Source organism: Rissa tridactyla, chromosome 3 (assembly GCF_028500815.1).
Source record: "Rissa tridactyla isolate bRisTri1 chromosome 3, bRisTri1.patW.cur.20221130, whole genome shotgun sequence".
Classification (NCBI taxonomy): Eukaryota; Metazoa; Chordata; class Aves; order Charadriiformes; family Laridae; genus Rissa; species Rissa tridactyla.
Genome location: NC_071468.1, coordinates 40359114 through 40379922, shown reverse-complemented (window position 1 = coordinate 40379922; position 20809 = coordinate 40359114). Strand labels below are relative to the sequence as shown.

General features: G+C 40.2%; 1 protein-coding gene across 1 annotated transcript in view; it reads left to right on the top strand.

Moving 5' to 3' along the window:
* KIF26B (kinesin family member 26B) overlaps window positions 1-20809 on the top strand; it is a 295671-nt gene that overhangs the window by 188022 nt on the left and 86840 nt on the right. Inside the window, exon 5 of the mRNA XM_054197213.1 lies at window positions 1712-1895. Coding sequence (XP_054053188.1) covers window positions 1712-1895 — 184 coding nt within the window. The remainder of the gene's footprint in view (window positions 1-1711; window positions 1896-20809) is intronic.

Sequence of the window (20809 nt, the reverse complement as noted above, 5' to 3'; positions counted from 1 at the left end):
TTGATTATGCATGGGTAACTTGATAAAAACATTAGTGATGGACAGCGTGGAAGCTGAAATCATTGAATTCTCTCAAATGATTGAAATGGTGCTGGGAAAAGGAAAAAATAGTGCTTTTTGCTTTTGATTATGTTTTCTATGAGAAAGAAAGCAAACTCTTAAAAGAGAGGGCCAGGTTATGAACTGCAGTCTTTAGGCCAGAGGGAAGGACAAGGAGATGGTACGGAAGCTTCTGAGTTGTAATTCTGTGTCAGGTCAATTAAAATCTCCTAGTGTTTTTCTTTTATTAAAAACTAATCTATCTGGAACTGTTGTGCACTTGCCATAGGCTAAAAGAATACATATTGGCAGTGCATACAGTGTGCACATGACCAGCTGACATAGGGCAACTTCATGCCCAAAGGTAATTTGTTTATGTGGCTGAGACGTCTGATACAAACACAAGGTACTTCCATACTGAAATGAGGGAGTGAGTGTGTGTGTGTGTATATATATATATTTAAACTTTTTTCCCTGACTCCTTGGGATAAAATAATGTAATTACTTTTGTGAGTTCGGTGTTGGGTAATATATACTGATACCAGTTTAATGGATCTAAAGCTTCTTAAAACTTAGGAGGATTTAGAATTATTGGTCTTGACTGTCACACATCAGCAAAGTAAGGAAAGCTACTGTCAGCACAGATTACTTTTACACCTATCTTAAGTAATAATTTTTCTGCCAAAGCAACAACATAAAAGTAGCCTCATGAATTGTTATATCCATCTTTCCTTTGAGATGGTGCTCCAGTTGACCTGCTCTGTTTAAAGTGCTCATTTTACAAAAGGGAAACCGTGGGACAGCATGATTAATATTAACATTATTCCTGGGCAGTGCAGAACGCACAAGTGTTGGAACAACACAGCTGCAACAAAGGCTGAATGTTGAATTGTCTCTCAAAATAAAACATTTTGCAAAATAAAAGTACTGAATGTTGCTGTTCCAGAAAAGCTTAGCTTTTTCAATCAAAGTCTATACAAACTTCAGCATTGTTATCTAAGAATACTGTAGTATTAAAACCAGTCTTCATTGGTTTCCCTGCATAGTGGTTAATGCAGCTGTAGTTGGTATAATTGTCTCCATCTCACTGCAAACACCAATATTTTCATTGGTCACCGTTTGTTTAGTTTTTAGTCTGGCTTATGTTTTAAGAGGTGATAAAAATTTGAAACAGCTAGTGCAAGGCTTCTCACACATCAGCAAATTCACCTGAGCATTTAATACTAATTAACAGTGTCTGCTTACATCCAAACATTGCACAAGTATTCACTTTCTAATCAGAGGCTTATGAACAAGACACAATTCTGTGTGAACCGTTTGGTGACTGAACTTAATTTTAGAACAGAAACTGCCATATAGCTCATTGATTTAATTGGAGGTTTTGGAGTTTTCTTGCAGGCTGAATTGTTTCAACAGATGAGATAGTGACAGAGGCCTGATTGTGACCCTACTTATTGCAGACTGTCAAAATTTGGAGCAACTTTGTGAAGTCGGTGGCATTAAGCTATTAATAATGAGTGAAGAACAAGAATTATAAAACTGTTGGGATCAATGACATCAAAACCGAAATGCCACATAAATAGTAACCTGATAGAAACCTTTCTTTATTCTTGACTGCTTGTGTTGATGAGTTTGGGATTGTTTTAGCTTACTCTTCTCATTTTTCCCACAGAGCCGCTCAGAAATTGAACCTGTCTTCCAAAAAGAAGAAACACAGGCCTTCTGCATCATCTGTTCCTGAATCTCCTCTCTTCTCCACCAGCTTCAGTAGTATCCTTCAGACTTCTCCACCCCCTGCACCACCATGTTTGTTGAGGGCAGTCAGCAAAGTGAAAGACACCCCTGGTTTGGGCAAGGTAGGCCTTGCAAGTATCACTGAAATGCTTGTTTTCTTTGGGAGAAGATTTTATCCTTGCACAAAACATTAAGGGAATTGGAAGACCGTGTCGTTTCTCAGTTGGCTTTACTGCAATTGGTCCCTGAACATGTGTACAAAGGCCTAGCAATATAAGTTACTTAATGCAAGTGAACTTCTAATGAAGTTGACTTGACACAGCCAGACCTAATTGTGCAGCAATAATACATTTCAAGGCCCAGCTAGACTAGACACACCTGCATTGGGACCAGAGTGCTACCAGGCAGTGATAATGTCCATTCTGCTAGGGTTTCCAGAGCAGTTGGTCTTTGTGGCTGTGTTTAAAACTGCATAGCAGTTGCTTGCTGTGGTATATTCTGGGTTCCTGATCCCCTCATTGTCCAGAGTGGTGTCTTGGCTGGACGCACTGTAATTTGCTTCTGGATTATGTTTCCTGGCTTGCTTTCAGTACGGTCAGGACAAAGCTGGGCCAGGTACTTGAACAAAGCCTGTGCTGATAATGATGAATTGTTCCTTTTTCCTTCTGTCATGTTATTTCCTCCCATTCTCCATAATCATACCCTCTTAAAATGCTGTTTAGGTGCATACTTATAATGGAAAATGGTTGAGGTGATAGAGGAGGTGGCTGTATAGTTTGCTGTTGCTTTGTTGTTTGTCTCAGCGGCCCTTCCTTTTTCTGTGTCACAAATGGAGAACCCTGGTATATTACATCTGGGAATGCTCATGTGCAGTTGCTGAGGACAGCAATTTGCTTTAATCAAGGAAGTTTCTTATGCAAGCATCTGTGTATGTAGCTTTTCCATATTCATTGAATGCTAAGCAGTGACAATGAATTTGGTGAAAATCTTTGTATTTAGAAGAGAAATTGTAATATATGATCTAGAAGTGCTGAGCATAGGATGGGCTTCAGAATTTTCATTGCTGGTTTTGGATACTCACTTTCCTATATTGTGCAGTTCCAGGGTTGAGGTTTTTTTCCTTGGTTTTCTTTTTTTTTCTTTTTTTCTTTTTTTTTTGGCGAAGAACGATGGTATTACTTTCATGGATAGTTTAATGCCTGTTTGAAAAGGGATTCCCTACACATAGGGATCCCTTCCTTTCCTCTGGCTGGTAGGTGGGAAGAAATGTACAAATCTTATCACTGTCTTATAAAAGTTAGTAGTGATGCATACTCTGAATTTAGCGGGAGGAGGAGTGAGCTTGAACCTGTTCATTGTTGTAATAAGCTGCTATGGAAAATATTTACAATAGAAGATACCCTCTCAGGATTCTTACTTTTCTGTGCTTGGGACAGGCTACATCTGAATAAAAATAAAAATTCCATTGAGGAATAATAAAGGGTGTGTTCATGAAAACAAGAAGACTGATTTCCCATGTTGAACTGTGTGAGCACTTTTCCTGACTATCGGTTTTCACCCTTCCCAAGAAAAGGGTCTACACACAGAGAGCCAGAAACATAGCTCTGTCAAAACATTGCACGCTTAATCTGAACATTTCTTGCTCCTCTAATCATTGGTTTCTTGGGAAACAGTTTTGCAATATTCCCAAACAGACCTATGATTTGCTTCTTCATCAATACCATGTACCAGAACAGGCTTCAGACGTTGAAGCTGTGCAAGTAAAACTGAAATATTGCAGTCCAGTCAATGAATATTTCTTTTCAGTTTAGACTTACCATCCCATAGCTATCAGAGTATATAGAAATAGCAAAGATGTTTTAAAAAATGTTGTAACACCCACTTCTCCAAAGTAGTAAACTAAATTAGGTTAATTCATATAGTAAAAATAGAGAAAATTCTTTTTTTTCCCCATATTTCCATTAGCAAAGATACATCTAACCTGCAGTTTCTGGAATTCAGTTTCATTTTTCACCTCTTCGGTTTCTTCGAGGGGTCATCTTATAATTCTGACCTGAAGCTCGTACACTTTCATCAGAGTTTCCCATCAGTTTACCTCTGTAGCAAATTCTCATTTTAATATGTCAGAAATAGGTGCGAGGCATAATAAGTAAATAACTCCAGGATAACAATGTAATTGATCTGTCAGACTGGGAAAACTTCAGATGAGGTAATGGAAGCTTGTTTGCTTTTAATTTTTATTGCTGTTATTTATACATGTACTGTTCAGTTTGGTTGGCATATGTTTTGATAGCAGCATGCTAAAAACTGTTACTTTTCTCAGCATTTTCTCTCATATAGTATTTTCTGTAAGGGTATAAATTTATAAAATGTGGACCCATACGGAGGATGTGGGTTCAGCGAAGACACTAAACGTTATTTTCAGTGTCTTAGGGTTTTTTCTGGTTTGTGTTTAAATAGCATTTTACCAGCAACCCCAGCGTGATAAAACTCTGTTTCACTTTGGGTTTGAGTGGGCTGGGCAATTTCTTAAATGACAGTTTGTTACTGGAAAATCTGCTTCACCAGAACTGGAAGGCTGGCCGTTGCCAAGGATTCTGGGTATCTGAGACTGACGGGGACAGCTGCGCACAGATTGTCCCAGGACGGGCTTCCTGGCAGGCAGGCTCTTTGCTGTAGGGCTGGGAGCCCCGGCACAGATGCTGGGTATTGCTGGCTTGGTGTCAGCTCAAGAGCTGTCAGTTTGCCAGGGTAGGTGGGTATCTGAGATGCTGCAGAATAGGAAGCCAGGTATACTTTGAAGCTTAGACTTTGAGGTTAAACTTCATTTCACAGTTTTCTAAAACGAACTTGCCACCAAACAGTTGCCACTTCTACTAGAAATTTCAAAGATTCTACTTCTTATTGCAAAATTTATGACAATGATTTATTTAAAATTGTAGTTTCCCAGCTGTCATGTGCAGGCATATAATTTTTGTGAGCTAAACTAGGAAGATTTGCCTATTGCCAACATATTTAAAAGTTAATTATCATGGATTAGTATGGATATGGCTACAACTGAAGAGTCTCAACTGACAGAGAATAGAATTAGAAAGTATATATTCAGGTTGCATGCTTCACACCCTTTCCTACCAAAGGCTTTGCAAATCAAACTGTACCAGCCTGGAATTTGGAAGAACTATTATTTGAAAGCTAAAGTTCAGCTTCACAGAAGGAAGAACATGATATTGGTAATGAAATGTTGGGACCGCATAATCACCACCTTACTTCGATGTCATATACACCATTGACCATAGCAGAAATACAGCAGCGTCAAAGGGAAATTAAGTAGTAAAGGATCAGTTTCTTTGTTGTGCTGATTTCCAAAAAGTTCTCCCTGAAGTAAAACAAAAGGTTTGTGACCTCGTTGCAAATATATTAACAGTGGTGCTTGTATGGGTCATAACACACATGTGCTTTGGGTTTGTGTTTGCTGGCAGAAGGATCTGATCCTGGGTGGTAGTGTGGTAACCCCCACAGTCGTTTCTTGGGAGTTTTCTTTTGGGATGAGAGATGGTCCTGCTCCATAAACTGCCACAGCTTGAGCATCGCTTTTCCTTCCCTCTCTGCTGTCTTTGAATCATCATATTCTGAGAGTGGCAGATTCCTTTCACTGGGTTTACACACAGAGAGAATGCCACTGTCCTGGATGACTGTACGTGCAGTTTCGACAAGTCCTATTGTTTTCTGGAACATACTCCTTAAGTCTATTTTGTCCTTCTGACAATAAGCCAAGAAACAGAGCAAAAAGGCTTTCCATGCAGAAATAATCAATTATTCCATGCATGCAATCAGATTAACTACTATAAGAGCATTCTAGTAAGGTTTGCCTAGATTTGCTTCCCAGTCTGCTTCCCTCCTCCTTCCCCCTGTCTCTCTGCTTCCATTTTCTGTCAAACAAAACCAAAACTAAACCAATACTTTTGATGAAAATCTGCAATGTTCTTTCTGTGAAAGATGTTGTTTTGCTAAATCCCACATTATGTGTGAAAAACACCTTAAATGAAAAATTTTCTGCCAACCTTAATAAATAGGTTGTTTTCAGGTGGCACAGGGTTTAGGATGAATGGATGTGGTCTCTGTGCTTTCTTTAATTTATTATTTTTCTGTGTGTAGTCTTATAAAATTCACTGAGAAATATTTGTTATGTTTGGGTGGAAATTAGTTTACTTTTCTTTATATATTATTTTTGGTGTGAATTGTTGTTTGTTGGTACTTGTTAATTTCAAAATAAAATCGCAATGTTTTGCATTAAAATCATCCCTATGCAAAAGGTTTCTACCAGGGAGAAACAAGTCATCATTGAACCTTCTTCGGGTAGTAATTTCAACCTATTAGCAAAATGGATTGTAATTTGTGAGGCTGTGTTTACTTTTTATTTTTCTGTAGCACCAGGACGCCTGTTTGCAGAGCCTAGGCCCATTTTGCTAAATCATGTATAAATTCAGGTAAAAAACACCCTGTTTCTGTCCCAGAGCACTTATGATCTCAGCGTAGAGAGGAAGGCCAGATAGACAGAGAGACAGGAAGCAAGAAGAAACAATGAGGTATTTTCAGTCATCTTCATAGTGGTGTCCTTAACCCATCAGCAGTCTAATATTAGATACCCCTTGTCAAGTTTTGGTACGTGTTGTAGAAGAGGAGATTATTAAAATCTTTGAAGGGGGAGTAATAAGTTATGCTGGAGATGCTTCTGAGGAGCCCTTTCTAAGTGTGTAGGGCAGGGTAGGAAGCAGCAGAGAGGGGGGGTTTTGAGAGTCTAGTAAGTGAGGTGTGCAGGAGCCGGTCTCCTGGCAGGGCCTGAGCGCAGAGCCTGGCTGGGAAGGGTAGTGAATGGGAGCTGAGCCATGGCCAAATGCCAGGAATGCCCCCAAAGTACTGGTAGGAGATTCGCAGTGTGATAGATGCTCCTGAGTCCTATACCTTTCTCCTAAGGATCTGTGGCACATACTAAAGAAGGCTCAGTTAAAAATAATTTTTCAGTGCCTGGCTCTAAGAATTTAATCTTCTATTAAAGGCCAATATCTGATTGAAATAAGCCTAAAATCTACTATTCACTTTACATTAGTCTGCAGCTTACCTCTTCCTCGTGTTCATTTGCATTAAACTCCATCTGGAAGCATCAGAAAGATTTTGTCTGACCTGGAAGTGCCTCCGCCAAAACAGCAGAGAATTTTCAGAGGCACTCATCTGTGTTATTCCTTTGATTTTTTTTTTTGTGAACGTCACTGGGAGCTGGTACCCGCTTCTCTGAGCCCCACTGAAGGTTCCCATCATAAAGGCTAGCTGGTGAGTACGTTGTTCAGTGAAGAAGAACACATCTGGGGAGAAGTGTGATACTCCTTGCCTCTTTGGAGGCAGGAGGTCCAGAGAGGCAGAATACCACTGATGATTAATGGGCAGAGTCTTATGTCTTTGGCCTAAAAAAGGCAGTGGTAGTATCATTGTTAAAAATCAAAAGATGGTCTTATGTCATACCGTCCCATTTTGTATATTGGTCATATAACATGTTACTATTCTTTGGATCCAAGTGGCTAGCCAAGATGGAGCACTTCACAGATTTGTTTCAGATAGGGAAAGAGATTATGAAGGGAATGGATCAGGTACTGTTAGCGCAATTCAGTTCCTTTACAAGGAAATACAAAATCTTGAATGATGACAGAGGGAAGCAACAAAAGGCAATTTTCCTTCTTACTCCACCAGGTCCTTTCAGCTAGGACTTCAATTTCTCATTCCTTCCTCGGTTTAAGGGCATTTCTTTGTCCTACAGTACCAATGTTTGCTCTTCTCCCTGTTTTTCTTTCTGTCTCTACTTCTCCACTTGTGCTGTTTCTTGTTTACATGTACCCCTGTCAAAAGTAACAGTGAAGAAAGCCCTACTGCCCAAGCAGTTCAGGTTTCTGAGTAGATTCAGAACTGTCTTTTGGGAGAGGCAGAAGTGTATGCCAATGCTTTGGATTCACAAGTTACTAGTATTTCAGCTATCCACTGCCTTAAAATAGCTTATTGGACTTTTCACTAAGTAGGGCAACAATTATTGCATTGGCCTTGACATGCTTTAATCCAAGCTATCACAGCCCAATACATGTGTTAATAATGAGTAAGTATTCTATTGGCTATAGCCTGTATGAATCATGATTTGAATAGTCTTCCTCAAAAGCTGTGTCAACTCTTTGTATCAGTGCAGTGGGAAGTAGAGAGACATTGTTAGACTTATGTGCTTTGCAAAGCTGATTTGAAGGGAACAAAATTCATGCACATCTCGATTAAGTCCAAAAGATGTAGGAAACCTCCTTTTCTACTATCAGAGTTTGGATTTTGACTAGCTGATTGGTGGATGTGAGGACATTTTTGGCAATATTATGGTATACATTAAGCGGGTGTTTTTGAAAACCTGTGTTAAGGTCAGCCAAAAAACTGAGAACAACTTGGAAAATATGTTTTGAATTCCACTTCACTGTGGTCCATCTTGAAGGTTTTTCCGAGAGGATCAGAAGAGGTTCTCTTTCCTTTGTAAATCAGAGGTTTTCTCCATCACTCGGGTGTATAGCGGGAAGAAGTTAACCATGAGATGACAAACGCCATTTTAAAACCTTTATCAAAGAACACAATTTCCCAGGTGAAAGCTGGTTTTGCCCAAAGCTACCATGGTTACTGAAATGGGGGGGGGGGGGGGGGGGGAAGGATGATCCCTTGAGGCATTTAAAGGAGACATATGTGTTCATCTTTGTTGTCAAATGGTTGTTGTACAAATTAAATAGTTAGTTCCACTTGGAATGAAATCCAGGTGCCCTCTTGCCCTCCAGACAGAGTTGCTCAGAACTGGGTTTTTCCTCACTAAATGTGCTGGTGGAGGCTTTCATGCTCTTTGTCTAGATTCCTGGTAGGTGGGCTTTTCTGGGAGGAGTTTTAATACCTCAAGCTGCTTTAAGAAAAAGGTGAAATTAATACAAGTTGGAACAATTGCTATAAACAATAATCTCTTACCCCCTTCAATCATATTTTCTATGCATAGTTCGTCTTCCTCTAAAGTAAAGCTTATGGATGTGGAAGTACCAAGCCAGGCATGCCAGGAGTCTGCCAGATTGCATTTTGGTTGGCTGTTAGGTTTAACAAAAGATGTATTTTAAAGAAATTTCTATGTGGTCATGTTTCCACAATTCAGAGAATGGCCATAATTGTTCTTCCATGAAGCAGCTACTTCGTGGGAGCTATTAGCACATATCAACCAAGCCTGCTAAGGGAAAACCTGGCCTGTTGCCTAAACTTTACACCATGCAAGAAAGAATTCCTGCATGGAGAAGCAGGGCTGCATTTCTTCCATATAATCTTGTCAGCCCCTTTGGAACAGGAAGATTAGGTCTCACTCCACCTATTTATGGGACAGTTTAAGGGCAATGGGTCTGTTTTGGCCCACCTGCAAACTGCTAAAAGCTTAGGAAGTGGCTCCATGGTTCCTGGCCTGACAAGCTGTCTTTCCAGATAATGGGATTCCTAAGGTCAGGTGGCAAGGAGCAGATCCCAGAAAGCGGAACTCGTAGCAAGCAAATGCTAGTGTAATGGTTTCCTGGAACGTTGCAGATGCAGGCACGTAAGTGGAGGTGGATACCGACAAATTGGCTTACACCTGAAAGGGGAAAATTGAAGGCAGAATACTGTTGCTGTCCTTACATTTGACTCCACAAAATGGACCAGTTCTGCTGTATGGCATGAAGAGTGCTCTACTAATCTGAGCACTGTGTGGCCAAGCATGATACTAAAGTATCTCTCTCTTCTGTTAATTCCTTTGCCTCTTCTGATTTTCCATAAAATAAAGCCATCCATCAAACTAGTAGACATCTCCCTTTTTACTGGGAGGGCAGTGAAAACAGCAACACAGAAAGTGAGGTTTTTCTAGAGAACAACCTACAGTCCTTAAATGAAACTCTTGGCTTTGGAAAGAAAAAGCATCTCTTTCCATATGTCATAGAGGAATACTTGTACCCTAATCTGAGGACCAACTATTGGTGATAGCAAATATGGATATGAGACTGTTGCTCGGTAAATTCTTTTTTTGCCTCAAAGAATACAAAAAATGGTGTTCCTCCCCTTAGTGACATCTTCCTATGTGTATTCAGAAATTGTACTAATGACGGAGCTTGTGAGTACAAGAGGTGGATGGAGGAGATCTTCATGTGGAACTGAACTGGACAGACAAAATATGAAAAAGGATGTACCTCACTGATAACATTTCTTATTTCTGTGTTAGAAGAATCAATCCTTTCTGTGATTCTTTTATAGTACATTTCACCCAGGCAAAGAGCTGTAAAGCCTAGTTTTGTATTGTTTACCTTGGTCTGTTTGGATGGATTTTCCTGTAAACATCGAGGATCAAAACAAAATTAGCAAGCTCAAATCACTTCAGCCTGGTGCTACCAGGTTTTGTACTTTCCTAAGAGACTTTATTTATACAGCGCCCTCTGCATTGTCATAGATGCATGATTTTTTTGCCCAGCAATCTCTAACTTTTTGGTTCGTTGACTGTTTTCTTGATTGAAGTCACTTAGTGGCATGAATGACAATAATTTTTAGACAATTGGTTGGCTATAAGCCTTGTGCACAAGGCCCACATGGGTCAATTAATTGACTGTTTCAATGTTGTCAACCTGATGAAGCTACAGAAATCTTTAGTATCGGTATGCTTTAAACATATTCTCATGTTGTTGAAATATTATGAGAGTACAGCAGCTACGTTTTAAAATATCTTAAACGTTGAAGGTTTATGAAAATTATGGAGTTTTTCTAGAATATAAAAACTTATTGTTTTTAATACTTTGATTTCCTCAAAGTTTTTCTGAGCTACTGTATTTTTATTTCCTCTGCTTTTCAATTTAGGTTGTACTGCTGGTTGATATTTTTGGGCATTATGATAGTTCTAGTTAATCACTTCCACTTCATTTCGAAGACTTTCAGTAGCACTTTTGGAACTGTCCCCTTCTTCCCTGCCCTCTCCCTGACACCTCTCCCCCCATTAAATTAATTTTTAAATCCATGAAGAAGAGGTTAACATAAATCAGGAAAGTCAAGATGAAAGAAACTGAAAATTACATGGGTGTTTCTCATACAATGCTGAGGAGGGAATTTAAATGCTGAATACTTTGCTAAACCTGGGATCATGGTAAGGTTTCTGAGATCTTATGCAAATTGCAGACACTGTACTTTAAGCACTCAGCTGTAGGCCTTATTACAATTTTTTTTTTCTTTAAAACTTCCTAAAGGTCTTCTCTTCCCAGCCTTTTCCTTTTGTGTTTGACTTCTCTCAGCATGTGTCTGAGAGCAGTGCTCAGTGGTGCAGGCGGGATGGTGACACTGCAGGAGTCTCCACTATAGCACTGCTGTAACAGTGCTGCTGCTAATGATTCAGCTGAGCCTCTTGATTCAGCTGCAAGGTTATTCTGCTTTCCATTATCCTAAAGGTCTGGGCTTTACCTCATTTCTCTGGTACAACATTGACTTCAATACATAACCAGCTCAGCTGAGGAAGAGCCTAGTGTGAACTGTATTTTAATACTGAGAATGCCATTAGATATATCTCTTCTCATTCACTGTCTCCCCCTTTGTTGCCTTTTCCTTTAGGAATTAAACCCATTTTTGGGAGGCTCTCTCTGGAGACATTTATCCATTTTTTCTGCTTTTATAAGAAGCCTGTATCTCCATGCTCCAAATCATTATCTCCCTATCTTTTTCCTCACTCTTTGCTGCCACCATTATTGCACTCCCTTAGGCTGAGATTCATGTTGCTAGCTGAAGTGAACTGATCACTAGCCTTCTAATCTAGGCTGGTCATACGAATTCCTATGGAGGAATGGAGAGAAGTGCTACCTATATTAGGATGGGCTGACTTGCCAACCAGATGTTCCTTTCTTTTTCAGTTGATTACAGAGGCGACCTAGACAGCTGCCTTAGAATGAGACATCTGTGTTTTCGTTGGCTCAAGTAAGGTGAAATGAATCTCTCCCCGAGTAGGACCACATTCTCTTCTTGTGTTCTGCTCTGAAGCTTTAACTTTAATAGAAAACTAGCTACTGGGAGATACAGGTACAAGACTCTTGCAGAAAGTTCTAGATACTTGCATTCACTCCTTCAGATGGAAGTCTGCATCCTCTGCTTTCCAGTCTAAGAAACATCAGTGGCTCACTATACAGCATCCAGGTCTGGTTGAACAGACCTGCATGCAACTGAGCAGGTTGCATAAAGCAACCAGACCTTCAAGGAAAAAGACAAGCAGCCTTTTGCATGTTTGGCCTTATGAAAACCAAAGGAAAGTTGAACTGATCTTTATTGACTTGAAGACCAGAGATGTTCAGCTGTACTTATGTCAGGATGGATCTGTAAAGCTGGTCACAATGTGCACACCCATTAAATCAGAGCCTCTGGCCCTCAGATGCACAGATTCTCATTGCTGCGTAATGTGACCTGTGAATCACTTCCAGTGAGGACTCCTTCCCAGAAAGGCAGGCAGTGTGGCTTGGGGGTTGGAAACGTTTCATTAGTGGATCTGGATTCCTGATACCCAAATGCCTTGCCAAATGCAAGATCTTTTATTGGACAGTAAGATTTGAAATGCCAGGTATGAAAAGCAATACTTTGATGTTCCCGTTTTTCTTTATGAAAGAATCTTTCTATATAGTAAAGGTAAAAACAAAGTTTGAAATCATTGACCTATTTATCTTAAAAAAGTCAGGAGGTAGGTTAATAAATTTTTAAGGCCTGTGACCCTCCATACTTCTGTAGCAGTGCATCTGTGACAGATGAATGGGAACGTACATGTGTAATACACACTATACATATGGTTTGTATATTTGTATCTACAAACATATATAGGTGTGCATATATATATGTATAAACATACTGATGTTTCTTTCCCCACCAGTACAGTGAGAATATATTGCAAAAAAGGTATATATGGAGTTTCTGAGCAAGTGATCTGAAAAAACTGAGGGGCTAACTAGCTATAGACTTGATTTTATTTATAAACTAGCAGATTCTTTTTTTAAGAGGGAGAACTCAACATTGTCTTAAGACACTCCCAGTAACCTCTCCTGGTTTTTAATCAAGAATAATAATCCTTCTTGTTTAGCTCAGTCTTCCTATACATTGCATGATTTTTTTTTCTCCTGCGAGGTGATTGAAAATGCTCATACAAATAGCAGCATTTTACATTACATTCTCTAGGTACCTGTGAGGCTCTATTGCATTTCTGTAGATCCCAGTTGGTCTCATCCATATTAATTGCTGCTGGATTTTTCCACAGATCTGCTCAATTTACAATGTTTGTACCGAAGGGGAGACGCTTAGTTAGAAAAAGATGTGGTGTCAAAATGTGGTGCGTATTAAAATGCCAGGAGGAAAGCTGTACAATAACCTTTACAGCAGCACATACTCCATTTCAGAAACATAGATGTGGGAAAACTTAAAAACTGTCGATCCTTTCTTCCCTGCCCCCTTTTCCCACAGAAAATATGACATATGTATTTCAAACTGTATGGTGTGAGCATAATTATCTTTGCTTTAATGTCTTGCCTCCTTCTTTCCACCATTCTCTATTGCTGCAAGTTTATCCCAATACAAATCTTGGCTTGTAATAGAAATCTGTTCTTGACTAGCTCGGCTGCAGCCCCTAAACCCAGATTCTGGAAGCAGCGTGGCTAGAAAATCTGTCCTCCTTTACGCTACCCCCCATCCCCCTCTCCATCCTCAAGAAAATACCTTAAACGTTGTATTTTTGTCAGCTATGAGGAGCAGTGCTAAGGTATGTGCTGGCATGAGATCTGACAGAGGCACCAAGGATGCATATTGCCCCGCCACACAGGAGAAGGCACGCAGCCTGATTGATAACAGCGTGTGCAGATGTGATAAACACAAGGAGGTGCAGGCTGCTTTTGGGAAATGGAATAGCAATGCAGAGGAGGAAACGGGATTCCCCCAGGGCCTTGTGCTCCGTCGGTGGCGGGAATCATGAATCTCCTCAGATGGGAGGGAGTTATTCATCATAAAGACTATTATGCCATGTGAGACATTGCTGAAACAGAACACCACAAAGCTATTTCCTATCTTATCAGGGTGTATTAATAATGCAGCAGTAATAATAGAAGTACAAATTAAAAATAACTGGATGGGCAGATAAGCAGAGTTCTTGAGATTAAGGGGATCGGGAATTGCTTCAAACAGTTAATTGCAAAGCAGCACATAGAGGGAAATTTGCCTTTGCTTTTTTGCCTTTATTATTTTCTTATTCTTCATCTTATCTCTGTAAGCATTATTTCTAGGGCTTTTACATAGACGCTAATAAGCACAATATTTCCTCAAGATTTCAGACTGTTTTTTATCTCCAGAGAAATGGAGTATCATTTGCTGATCCATCTAATTCAGTAGGGACTAATAATGCTGAATAAGAAGAGTATTCTGATTACTAGCCTTTCTCTACATAAACCTCTTATCATTTTCTCCTCCCACTCCCAGCCCACAATATAAAGGCAGACAAGACATTACAAGTGTCAAATATTCAGGTTTCAGGACGAATTGATGCAGATTGTTCCTGGAGGTTTGTAAGGTCCTTCTGAATTGCAGTGGCATGAAATTCCCAGCATCCACGAGTCTCTTGAGGTGTAATAGCAGGGCTGGGCAAAGAGAAACATGAGTATGTAGTTCTCTGGCACTGGATGATTGTGCTGCGCCCAGTCTGCTCTTGCTCAGCCTATGTCTGTCAGTCACTGACCTGGCAGAGCTTCACCTGATTTGGAGCCTCTGCATGGTTCCTTTCAATAGAATTAAAATAATGACTCAGAACTACTCTTTGGTCCCCTGATGGGTACCAAAATGTGCCTTACTTAGGCATGAGACTCCTGTCACTGTGATTTCAAGTCCTATTTGCTAAGCAATTTTCAGGACACTCAAACTCTGCTCTCAATGAAATAGGTATCGGAGCTACTGCGATGTGCAGCCATTTCACACAGCTCCATCCAAGCAGCACTAGCCCACTGGGAGATAAGGCTACCAAGGGAAGGCCATTTGATTGAACGCCCGACACACTGAAGGAGCAGAAGCTTAGCAAAGAACTGCAGCACAACTATTACTCCAGCATTTTTCTGGAAAGCAACATCATTTGTGAAACTAGCAATATGGGAGCTCAGTGTCAAAGACTGTAAATCATATGTCATCCTGCTTTTAATATGGTTTTAGTAGTGCAAAAAAGCTTCTGCGTATAATATTGTTATTACCGAAGAATTCAATCTACTGTACAGAGTAGTTCATGACAGTGGGTTGCCACAGGAATATCCTCCATGATTTGTCAGATTAAAAAGGTGAAGAAAGTTGTTGCTTAAATATTGGTTTCTTCAGTAACAGGAGATAGAAGAAAGTAAGTCCTTTGGAGGGGAGGGGAGGGGAGGAGAGAGAACTTGGAGAGGAGGAGGTTGGGGGGCAAGGATGAAAGGATGGACATAGCAGTAGGTGAATTCACCAGCTTTGTTGTCAAGGTGAAGCAATGAAAGTAGGTAAACTATATTGGCCAATTTAAACGTAGGCAGACTCCATTTACCTGTGTTTACTTGTGACAAAAGCAGTGTGTGAAACATTTTCATGTTGTGAACTAGATGACTGCAGCACTTTGAGCGCATGAATTCATGTGGATGGTGAAAATTTCAGGGTTCGTAGGCATTTTTACAGAACCTGCCAACAAACTGAGTATCCATGATACTCGTTACCCATTATAATAGCTGCTGTCATGCTATTAAAGTCTATCAATCCAAATCTGGATTCTCTTCCTTTTGTTTCCTCCCCAGAAATTATTCACAAATGTTTTCCATCTACCTATTCATGTCTCTGATGCGCATCTTATTGTCCCTAACTGCCAAGAATGTCTCTTGTTTATCTCAGTTTTGCTGTTGCACCTCCATTGGCCGTGGTGCTCTTCCCACCATCATTGCACCCTCAGGTGGCCTCTCTCCTGAACCTGTGATCCTTCTACCTGTGCCTGTTCCAGCCTGAGCACTGCATCTTAAATGTGAACATTTCTTCTTATTCAGGAAGGCTTTTTTTTTTCCCTTGATGTGTTTTACCTATGTATCAGTAAACGGTTTGCTTTCTTTGTTGCATCTAAAGGGAGGAAAAGGGAAAAAAGGAGAGACATGCAGTCAGTTACTGAAAACTTGAGTTAAAGTATAAAAATTGAAACTGCTCTTCTCTCATGTCTGGGTCTCCTTTCACTATATTCTCAGGCAATAATCACAAAACAACGATTAATGAGACAATCCTTCTTTTAAGGCATTGTCGGCATCCACTATTTCTCAAGGCTATACTGTGGACATTTGATCAGGGGACTGAACAGATCTGCAAAGAGTACCACAGAGGCAGACTATTAATATTTTCTTAGACATTTCCCAGTTACTGTCTGGACAGAAAATATACAACGTGCATGCCTGCCCTGCATTTTTTCCCCCCCCCCTCGCTTTTTCAAAGAAAGTTTGTAAGAGCTGAAAACACCTTCTAGGCTCTAAGAGTTTTCATAGGAAGCCTTTGCATCTCAGTAGGGTTTTTGTGATTTTCTAGGGATTTTTTACGTGTGTTACGCTATGATTTATATCAATCTTCTCCTACAGGGTAGTCCCAGACCATATGGAAACATGGATAGAAAGGATATGTTCTAGCTAGCAAGTGAGTCTAAAATACCAGACTGTGGACAAAGCTCAGCTTTCCTTTCTCTGCAAGTTACACTTATCTTCACCTTTCTCAACCACCCTTCTACTTCTGTTTAACTTGCTCCCTCATATTCCAATTCTTTTTTTCTTTTATTTTTAGGTTCTTTTACTACTGTGAGATAGAAGAGTATTCACCAAATTTTCTGACCCCCTTGGAAATCTTTTAAAAATACACTACTAAGTAAACATGTCCATTACTTAGTCCAGGATCAAATGACCTGACAAGACAGATAAAGCAAAGCTGTGGTAACCTGCTTCTCCCTGCCGTGTTCCCGACACCTTAATCCTGCAGCATTGCTGCCCTCCCATACCCCTCGTTCATCTCCTTGGAGGACTGTTAGTATCTTCCACCTAACTGTCAGAGGCACAATGCACACAGCTTTACATTGCAACATGCAAGTAAATGAATCAAGTCCGAATTTTTAATGGTTGTTCAAAGTCCAGCTGATAAGTAAAAATACGAACCAAATTCTGCTACGACTCTTACAAGCAGAAGGCAAATGCTGAATTAAAATGGTTGTTTCATGAACACTGTCTGTTCCTGCTGCTGGGATTTTAAGAATGGAAAGATAAATTGTACCGTGCTTTTGCCTGGCTGTGCAAGCCCAGGGGGATATTCACAGATCTACTCCTCATGTACCCACCCAGTAACACCACACATAACAGCAACACATGTGGTAACTGGAGTTCAAGGATTATTTAGGACAGCAGTCACCCCACAGTGGGCAGGGGGCCCTCCGGCAACAGCCTTTTCCTGTGTGGGGATGTGCAGGAATTCTGTTCTTTGGATCCCCAGAGACATGTTATGCTGGAGAAATCAATTTTTCAAAGAGACCATGGGAGCCTGCTTCGTTTTAATAGTTTGTATTATATCCCAAAATGGAAGCAGAATGGAAAGATACTTTCTTAAAAGGAGAATTTTAGGACCTGATATTTTCAAAATCCAGACAGCTAGAGATTCAGACCAGTGGAGGGAAAAGCTGTTGGTGGTCTCTCAGTGAATAGACAAATAGATCAGGAAAACCAGTATGTGAATTAGCAGTCTTGACTGAGAGCCCAAGATTAAACGGGCGCAGACACTAAACAATCCTCTTTCCCCTTCAAATGGCCCTAGTCAAATAGACTTGAGATATGTTAATAGGTAAACGGATCTGGATACAGTTTATGCAGTACCTGGTCTATTTAGGGAAAGATTTTGACCTCCAAAATTGTTACCATGGCATCTTCCGTAGTTTTTAATTAACTTAGTTAAAAAAAAATAAAATTAAAAAAATAAATCTTGATTTATGCACGTTGGGCAGGCTGTCCCAGCAATCATGCTTTCAGTTCACATCCCAGCCTGTGCATGCAGAAGTCAAACAAAAACACCCCTGTCATGCAGTGGTGCCTTTTAATTTACACGAATCAAATAGCTGCCAGAGACCACATCAAGTTCAAGAGTACAGGGAAGGAGGAGGAAGGATGAGGAGGATTATAGACTGACAAGAAGAGCTTCATATTAAGTGAGATGTTAATTTGCATTTGCTAATATTTAGTTGAGCTTGAAAGTAAAGGCTGTTGCAACCCCATAATATAAAAATGCTTTTGCTTGTGCTTTTTTTCCCCCATTAAGAAGCCAATTTGTCTGTGTTTTACTGAGCTTAGAGATAAGACAGATAGGGAAAGAAGTGAACCTTCCTTTCAATTCAGACTGAAAAAAACCCCAGTGTGACTCTTAGCTCCATCTAGGCATGCCTTTGTCATCATGGTTCAGATCTGGTCCCTTTGAAGAATTTCTTTTGAGTAGATGTTAAAAATGTCACAAAAGAATGAAGGAAGGAAGCTAAGAATGAACTGGAAATTCTTAGACGTTGCCTGGCTCAGATCATTGCCTTCACAGAAAGTACACAAGGTGGTAGATAAATTATTATCGCAAAGTAAGTAATAATTTTTATGTTATTGTGTAAATTGCTTTATTCTATCAGTTATGCTCATCAGACCCTTATACTTGTGGTAAGGGTGTAAGGGTGTCACCTGCAATTCACAGGTTTTCTTTCCTTTGAATTATCAGGGAGCACAAGCAAATGAGACAATACTAAAAAACTTAACCAATAATAGAAGGTGGTTTAATTTAGTATGAATCAGACATAGAATACAGCTCAGAGATTAAAGCAGTGCATTGTGATTATGAAGAGCTCCTTGGAAATAATTCTTCCCTTTCTTTTGACCATGTGGGGTTTTTTTCCTCTTTAAAAATAATTGCAGTTAATACAGCTGATGAGGTGCAGAGGGAATACACGATAAGTGAAGGAGACTGACAGGTGCAGTATAAAAAGTGTAAATGGAGGTGCACAAGGACTAGTGTGCTGTGCTCATCTTATTTCTTTTGTTGTTGTTTTTAGCTACTCCATATAACAAATAACAAATTTTTTTTTTGTTTGGTCATAGAGAGGTTACAAGGATGCTTCTGATGTATTTGCATCGATTCTGCTTTAAGCCACTGAATATTGTTCTCAGAGGACGTTCATTGCTATGTGCTTCTGACAGACAAAGAGAAATAATTCCCAACTGAGAAATTAGGTACTTCTGAGGACTAGCCTTTTAGGATAGTGTCTGCAGTCAGAAAGGCTAATCGTCCAAATGATAGACATGCATGGTTGACGTTCCTCTTTATGCAGCCTTGATTGAGACACGATGAGCATGCTGCTGGCCTTTGCGGTGGATAATTTTGTTAGAACAATGTCCTCCGGGAAAGGCTTTTATACAGCAAGGATGACAAGTGTGGCAAATTGCTTGCAAACCCCAGGCCTAGAGGCTTCTCTTTCTCAAAGCTGCCAGCCCACAGTACAGCAGTGCTACAAAGCTGGAGTTCAACAGCTGTTTCTGCTGCTGTAAAAGGTGTCGCTTTTTTCCTAAACTCGTTGCTGATTTTCTCAGAAGGCTTGTTTTCACAGGACCAACAGGTTTGGGAGGCCGAGAGTACATGAAAACAGAACAGAACCAAATGCTCACAGTGAGGACTGCTTGTTTTTATACCAATAATAAGAGACACGATCACCTCCTGATGAAGCGAAATAGGGCACTATCTTCTTTCCGTTCTGTTTCTGATACAGAAATTTTGTCTGTGGCAACTGCAGCCTCTCACCGTCTAGTTTTCTTGCTTTTTATCTCTCCTATTTCTGTTGTTAACTGACAGCACCCACCAAAAACATTATATCCCATTGCATTCCTTACATACTTTGTAGTAGCTGCACCACAAGCATATAATTTGTGATGTCCTGATCTTCTGATCTGCGTATCTTCTGATATATCTCGTGGTGGTGAGGACTCTCGTTCTAATTGCTTACAGTCTCATCAGCAGAAATGGTCTCTGCAGCAAAATGAAGAGGCAGGGCGTCATTGCCGCAATGGATGACAGATCCAAAAGGGTTTATAATCTAATTTCAGTTCATTAATGACTGTGATATGTAACTCTTCCAGCCTGCCTTTTTACTTGCTGTATCTAGTTTTCTGGACTGCGATACCACTCTTACTCTGCAGAATACAGCCCTTGGCCACAGCTTGCTCCTCATTGCTTTATGTCTTTGCTTCCAGGAATATGGTCCTTTCACGTTGTGTTCCACTTTTTCACCCTCCCACATTCTTCTCAGGGCTGCCTTCCTTGTTGACTCCCTGTTTTGGAATCTGTCTTTTTCTCTTACACCAGTCTGTCTTCGCTCCCATCCAGCTTCCCCCAGCTGTCCTTGCTCTGTTATAAAAAGGGAGGAAGATGCCGCGCTGCAGCAGAAGAAAATGATCAAGTAGATCAGGGCAGAGCTCTGTGAGAGCAGCTCTGCTGATCCGTGCTTATTTACATCTGCTAAAGATCTGGTGCCTAAAATCTTAGGAACTTGCCCTTAACTCATCATGTCTTATTTTCTTCATAGATAGGAGAAGTAGACGAATACTTGGTTTTGCATTGCTTGTGTGAAGAGGTACACAAAAGAATGGTAATTGGTCCAGATGCCATTACTGCAATATAAAATGTCTGTATTAGCTGATATTTGAGATATTGCTTGCTAGAAACAGCATTTTAACAGACTTATCAGAGACAGAAGCTTCACATTCTCTTCCCTCCTGCTCAGCTAATGCTGCTGCTCCCTCTGTGTGGGCCAGAGTGGGGCTACCAGCTCCCCCTTACTCTCCCTTCCTGACCTCTCTTTGCTGCCTTCTAATGTGAGGATCTGCTACTATTTCTCCCATAATGCTTTTTATTTCTGCTGATGCCATGATCTTTATTG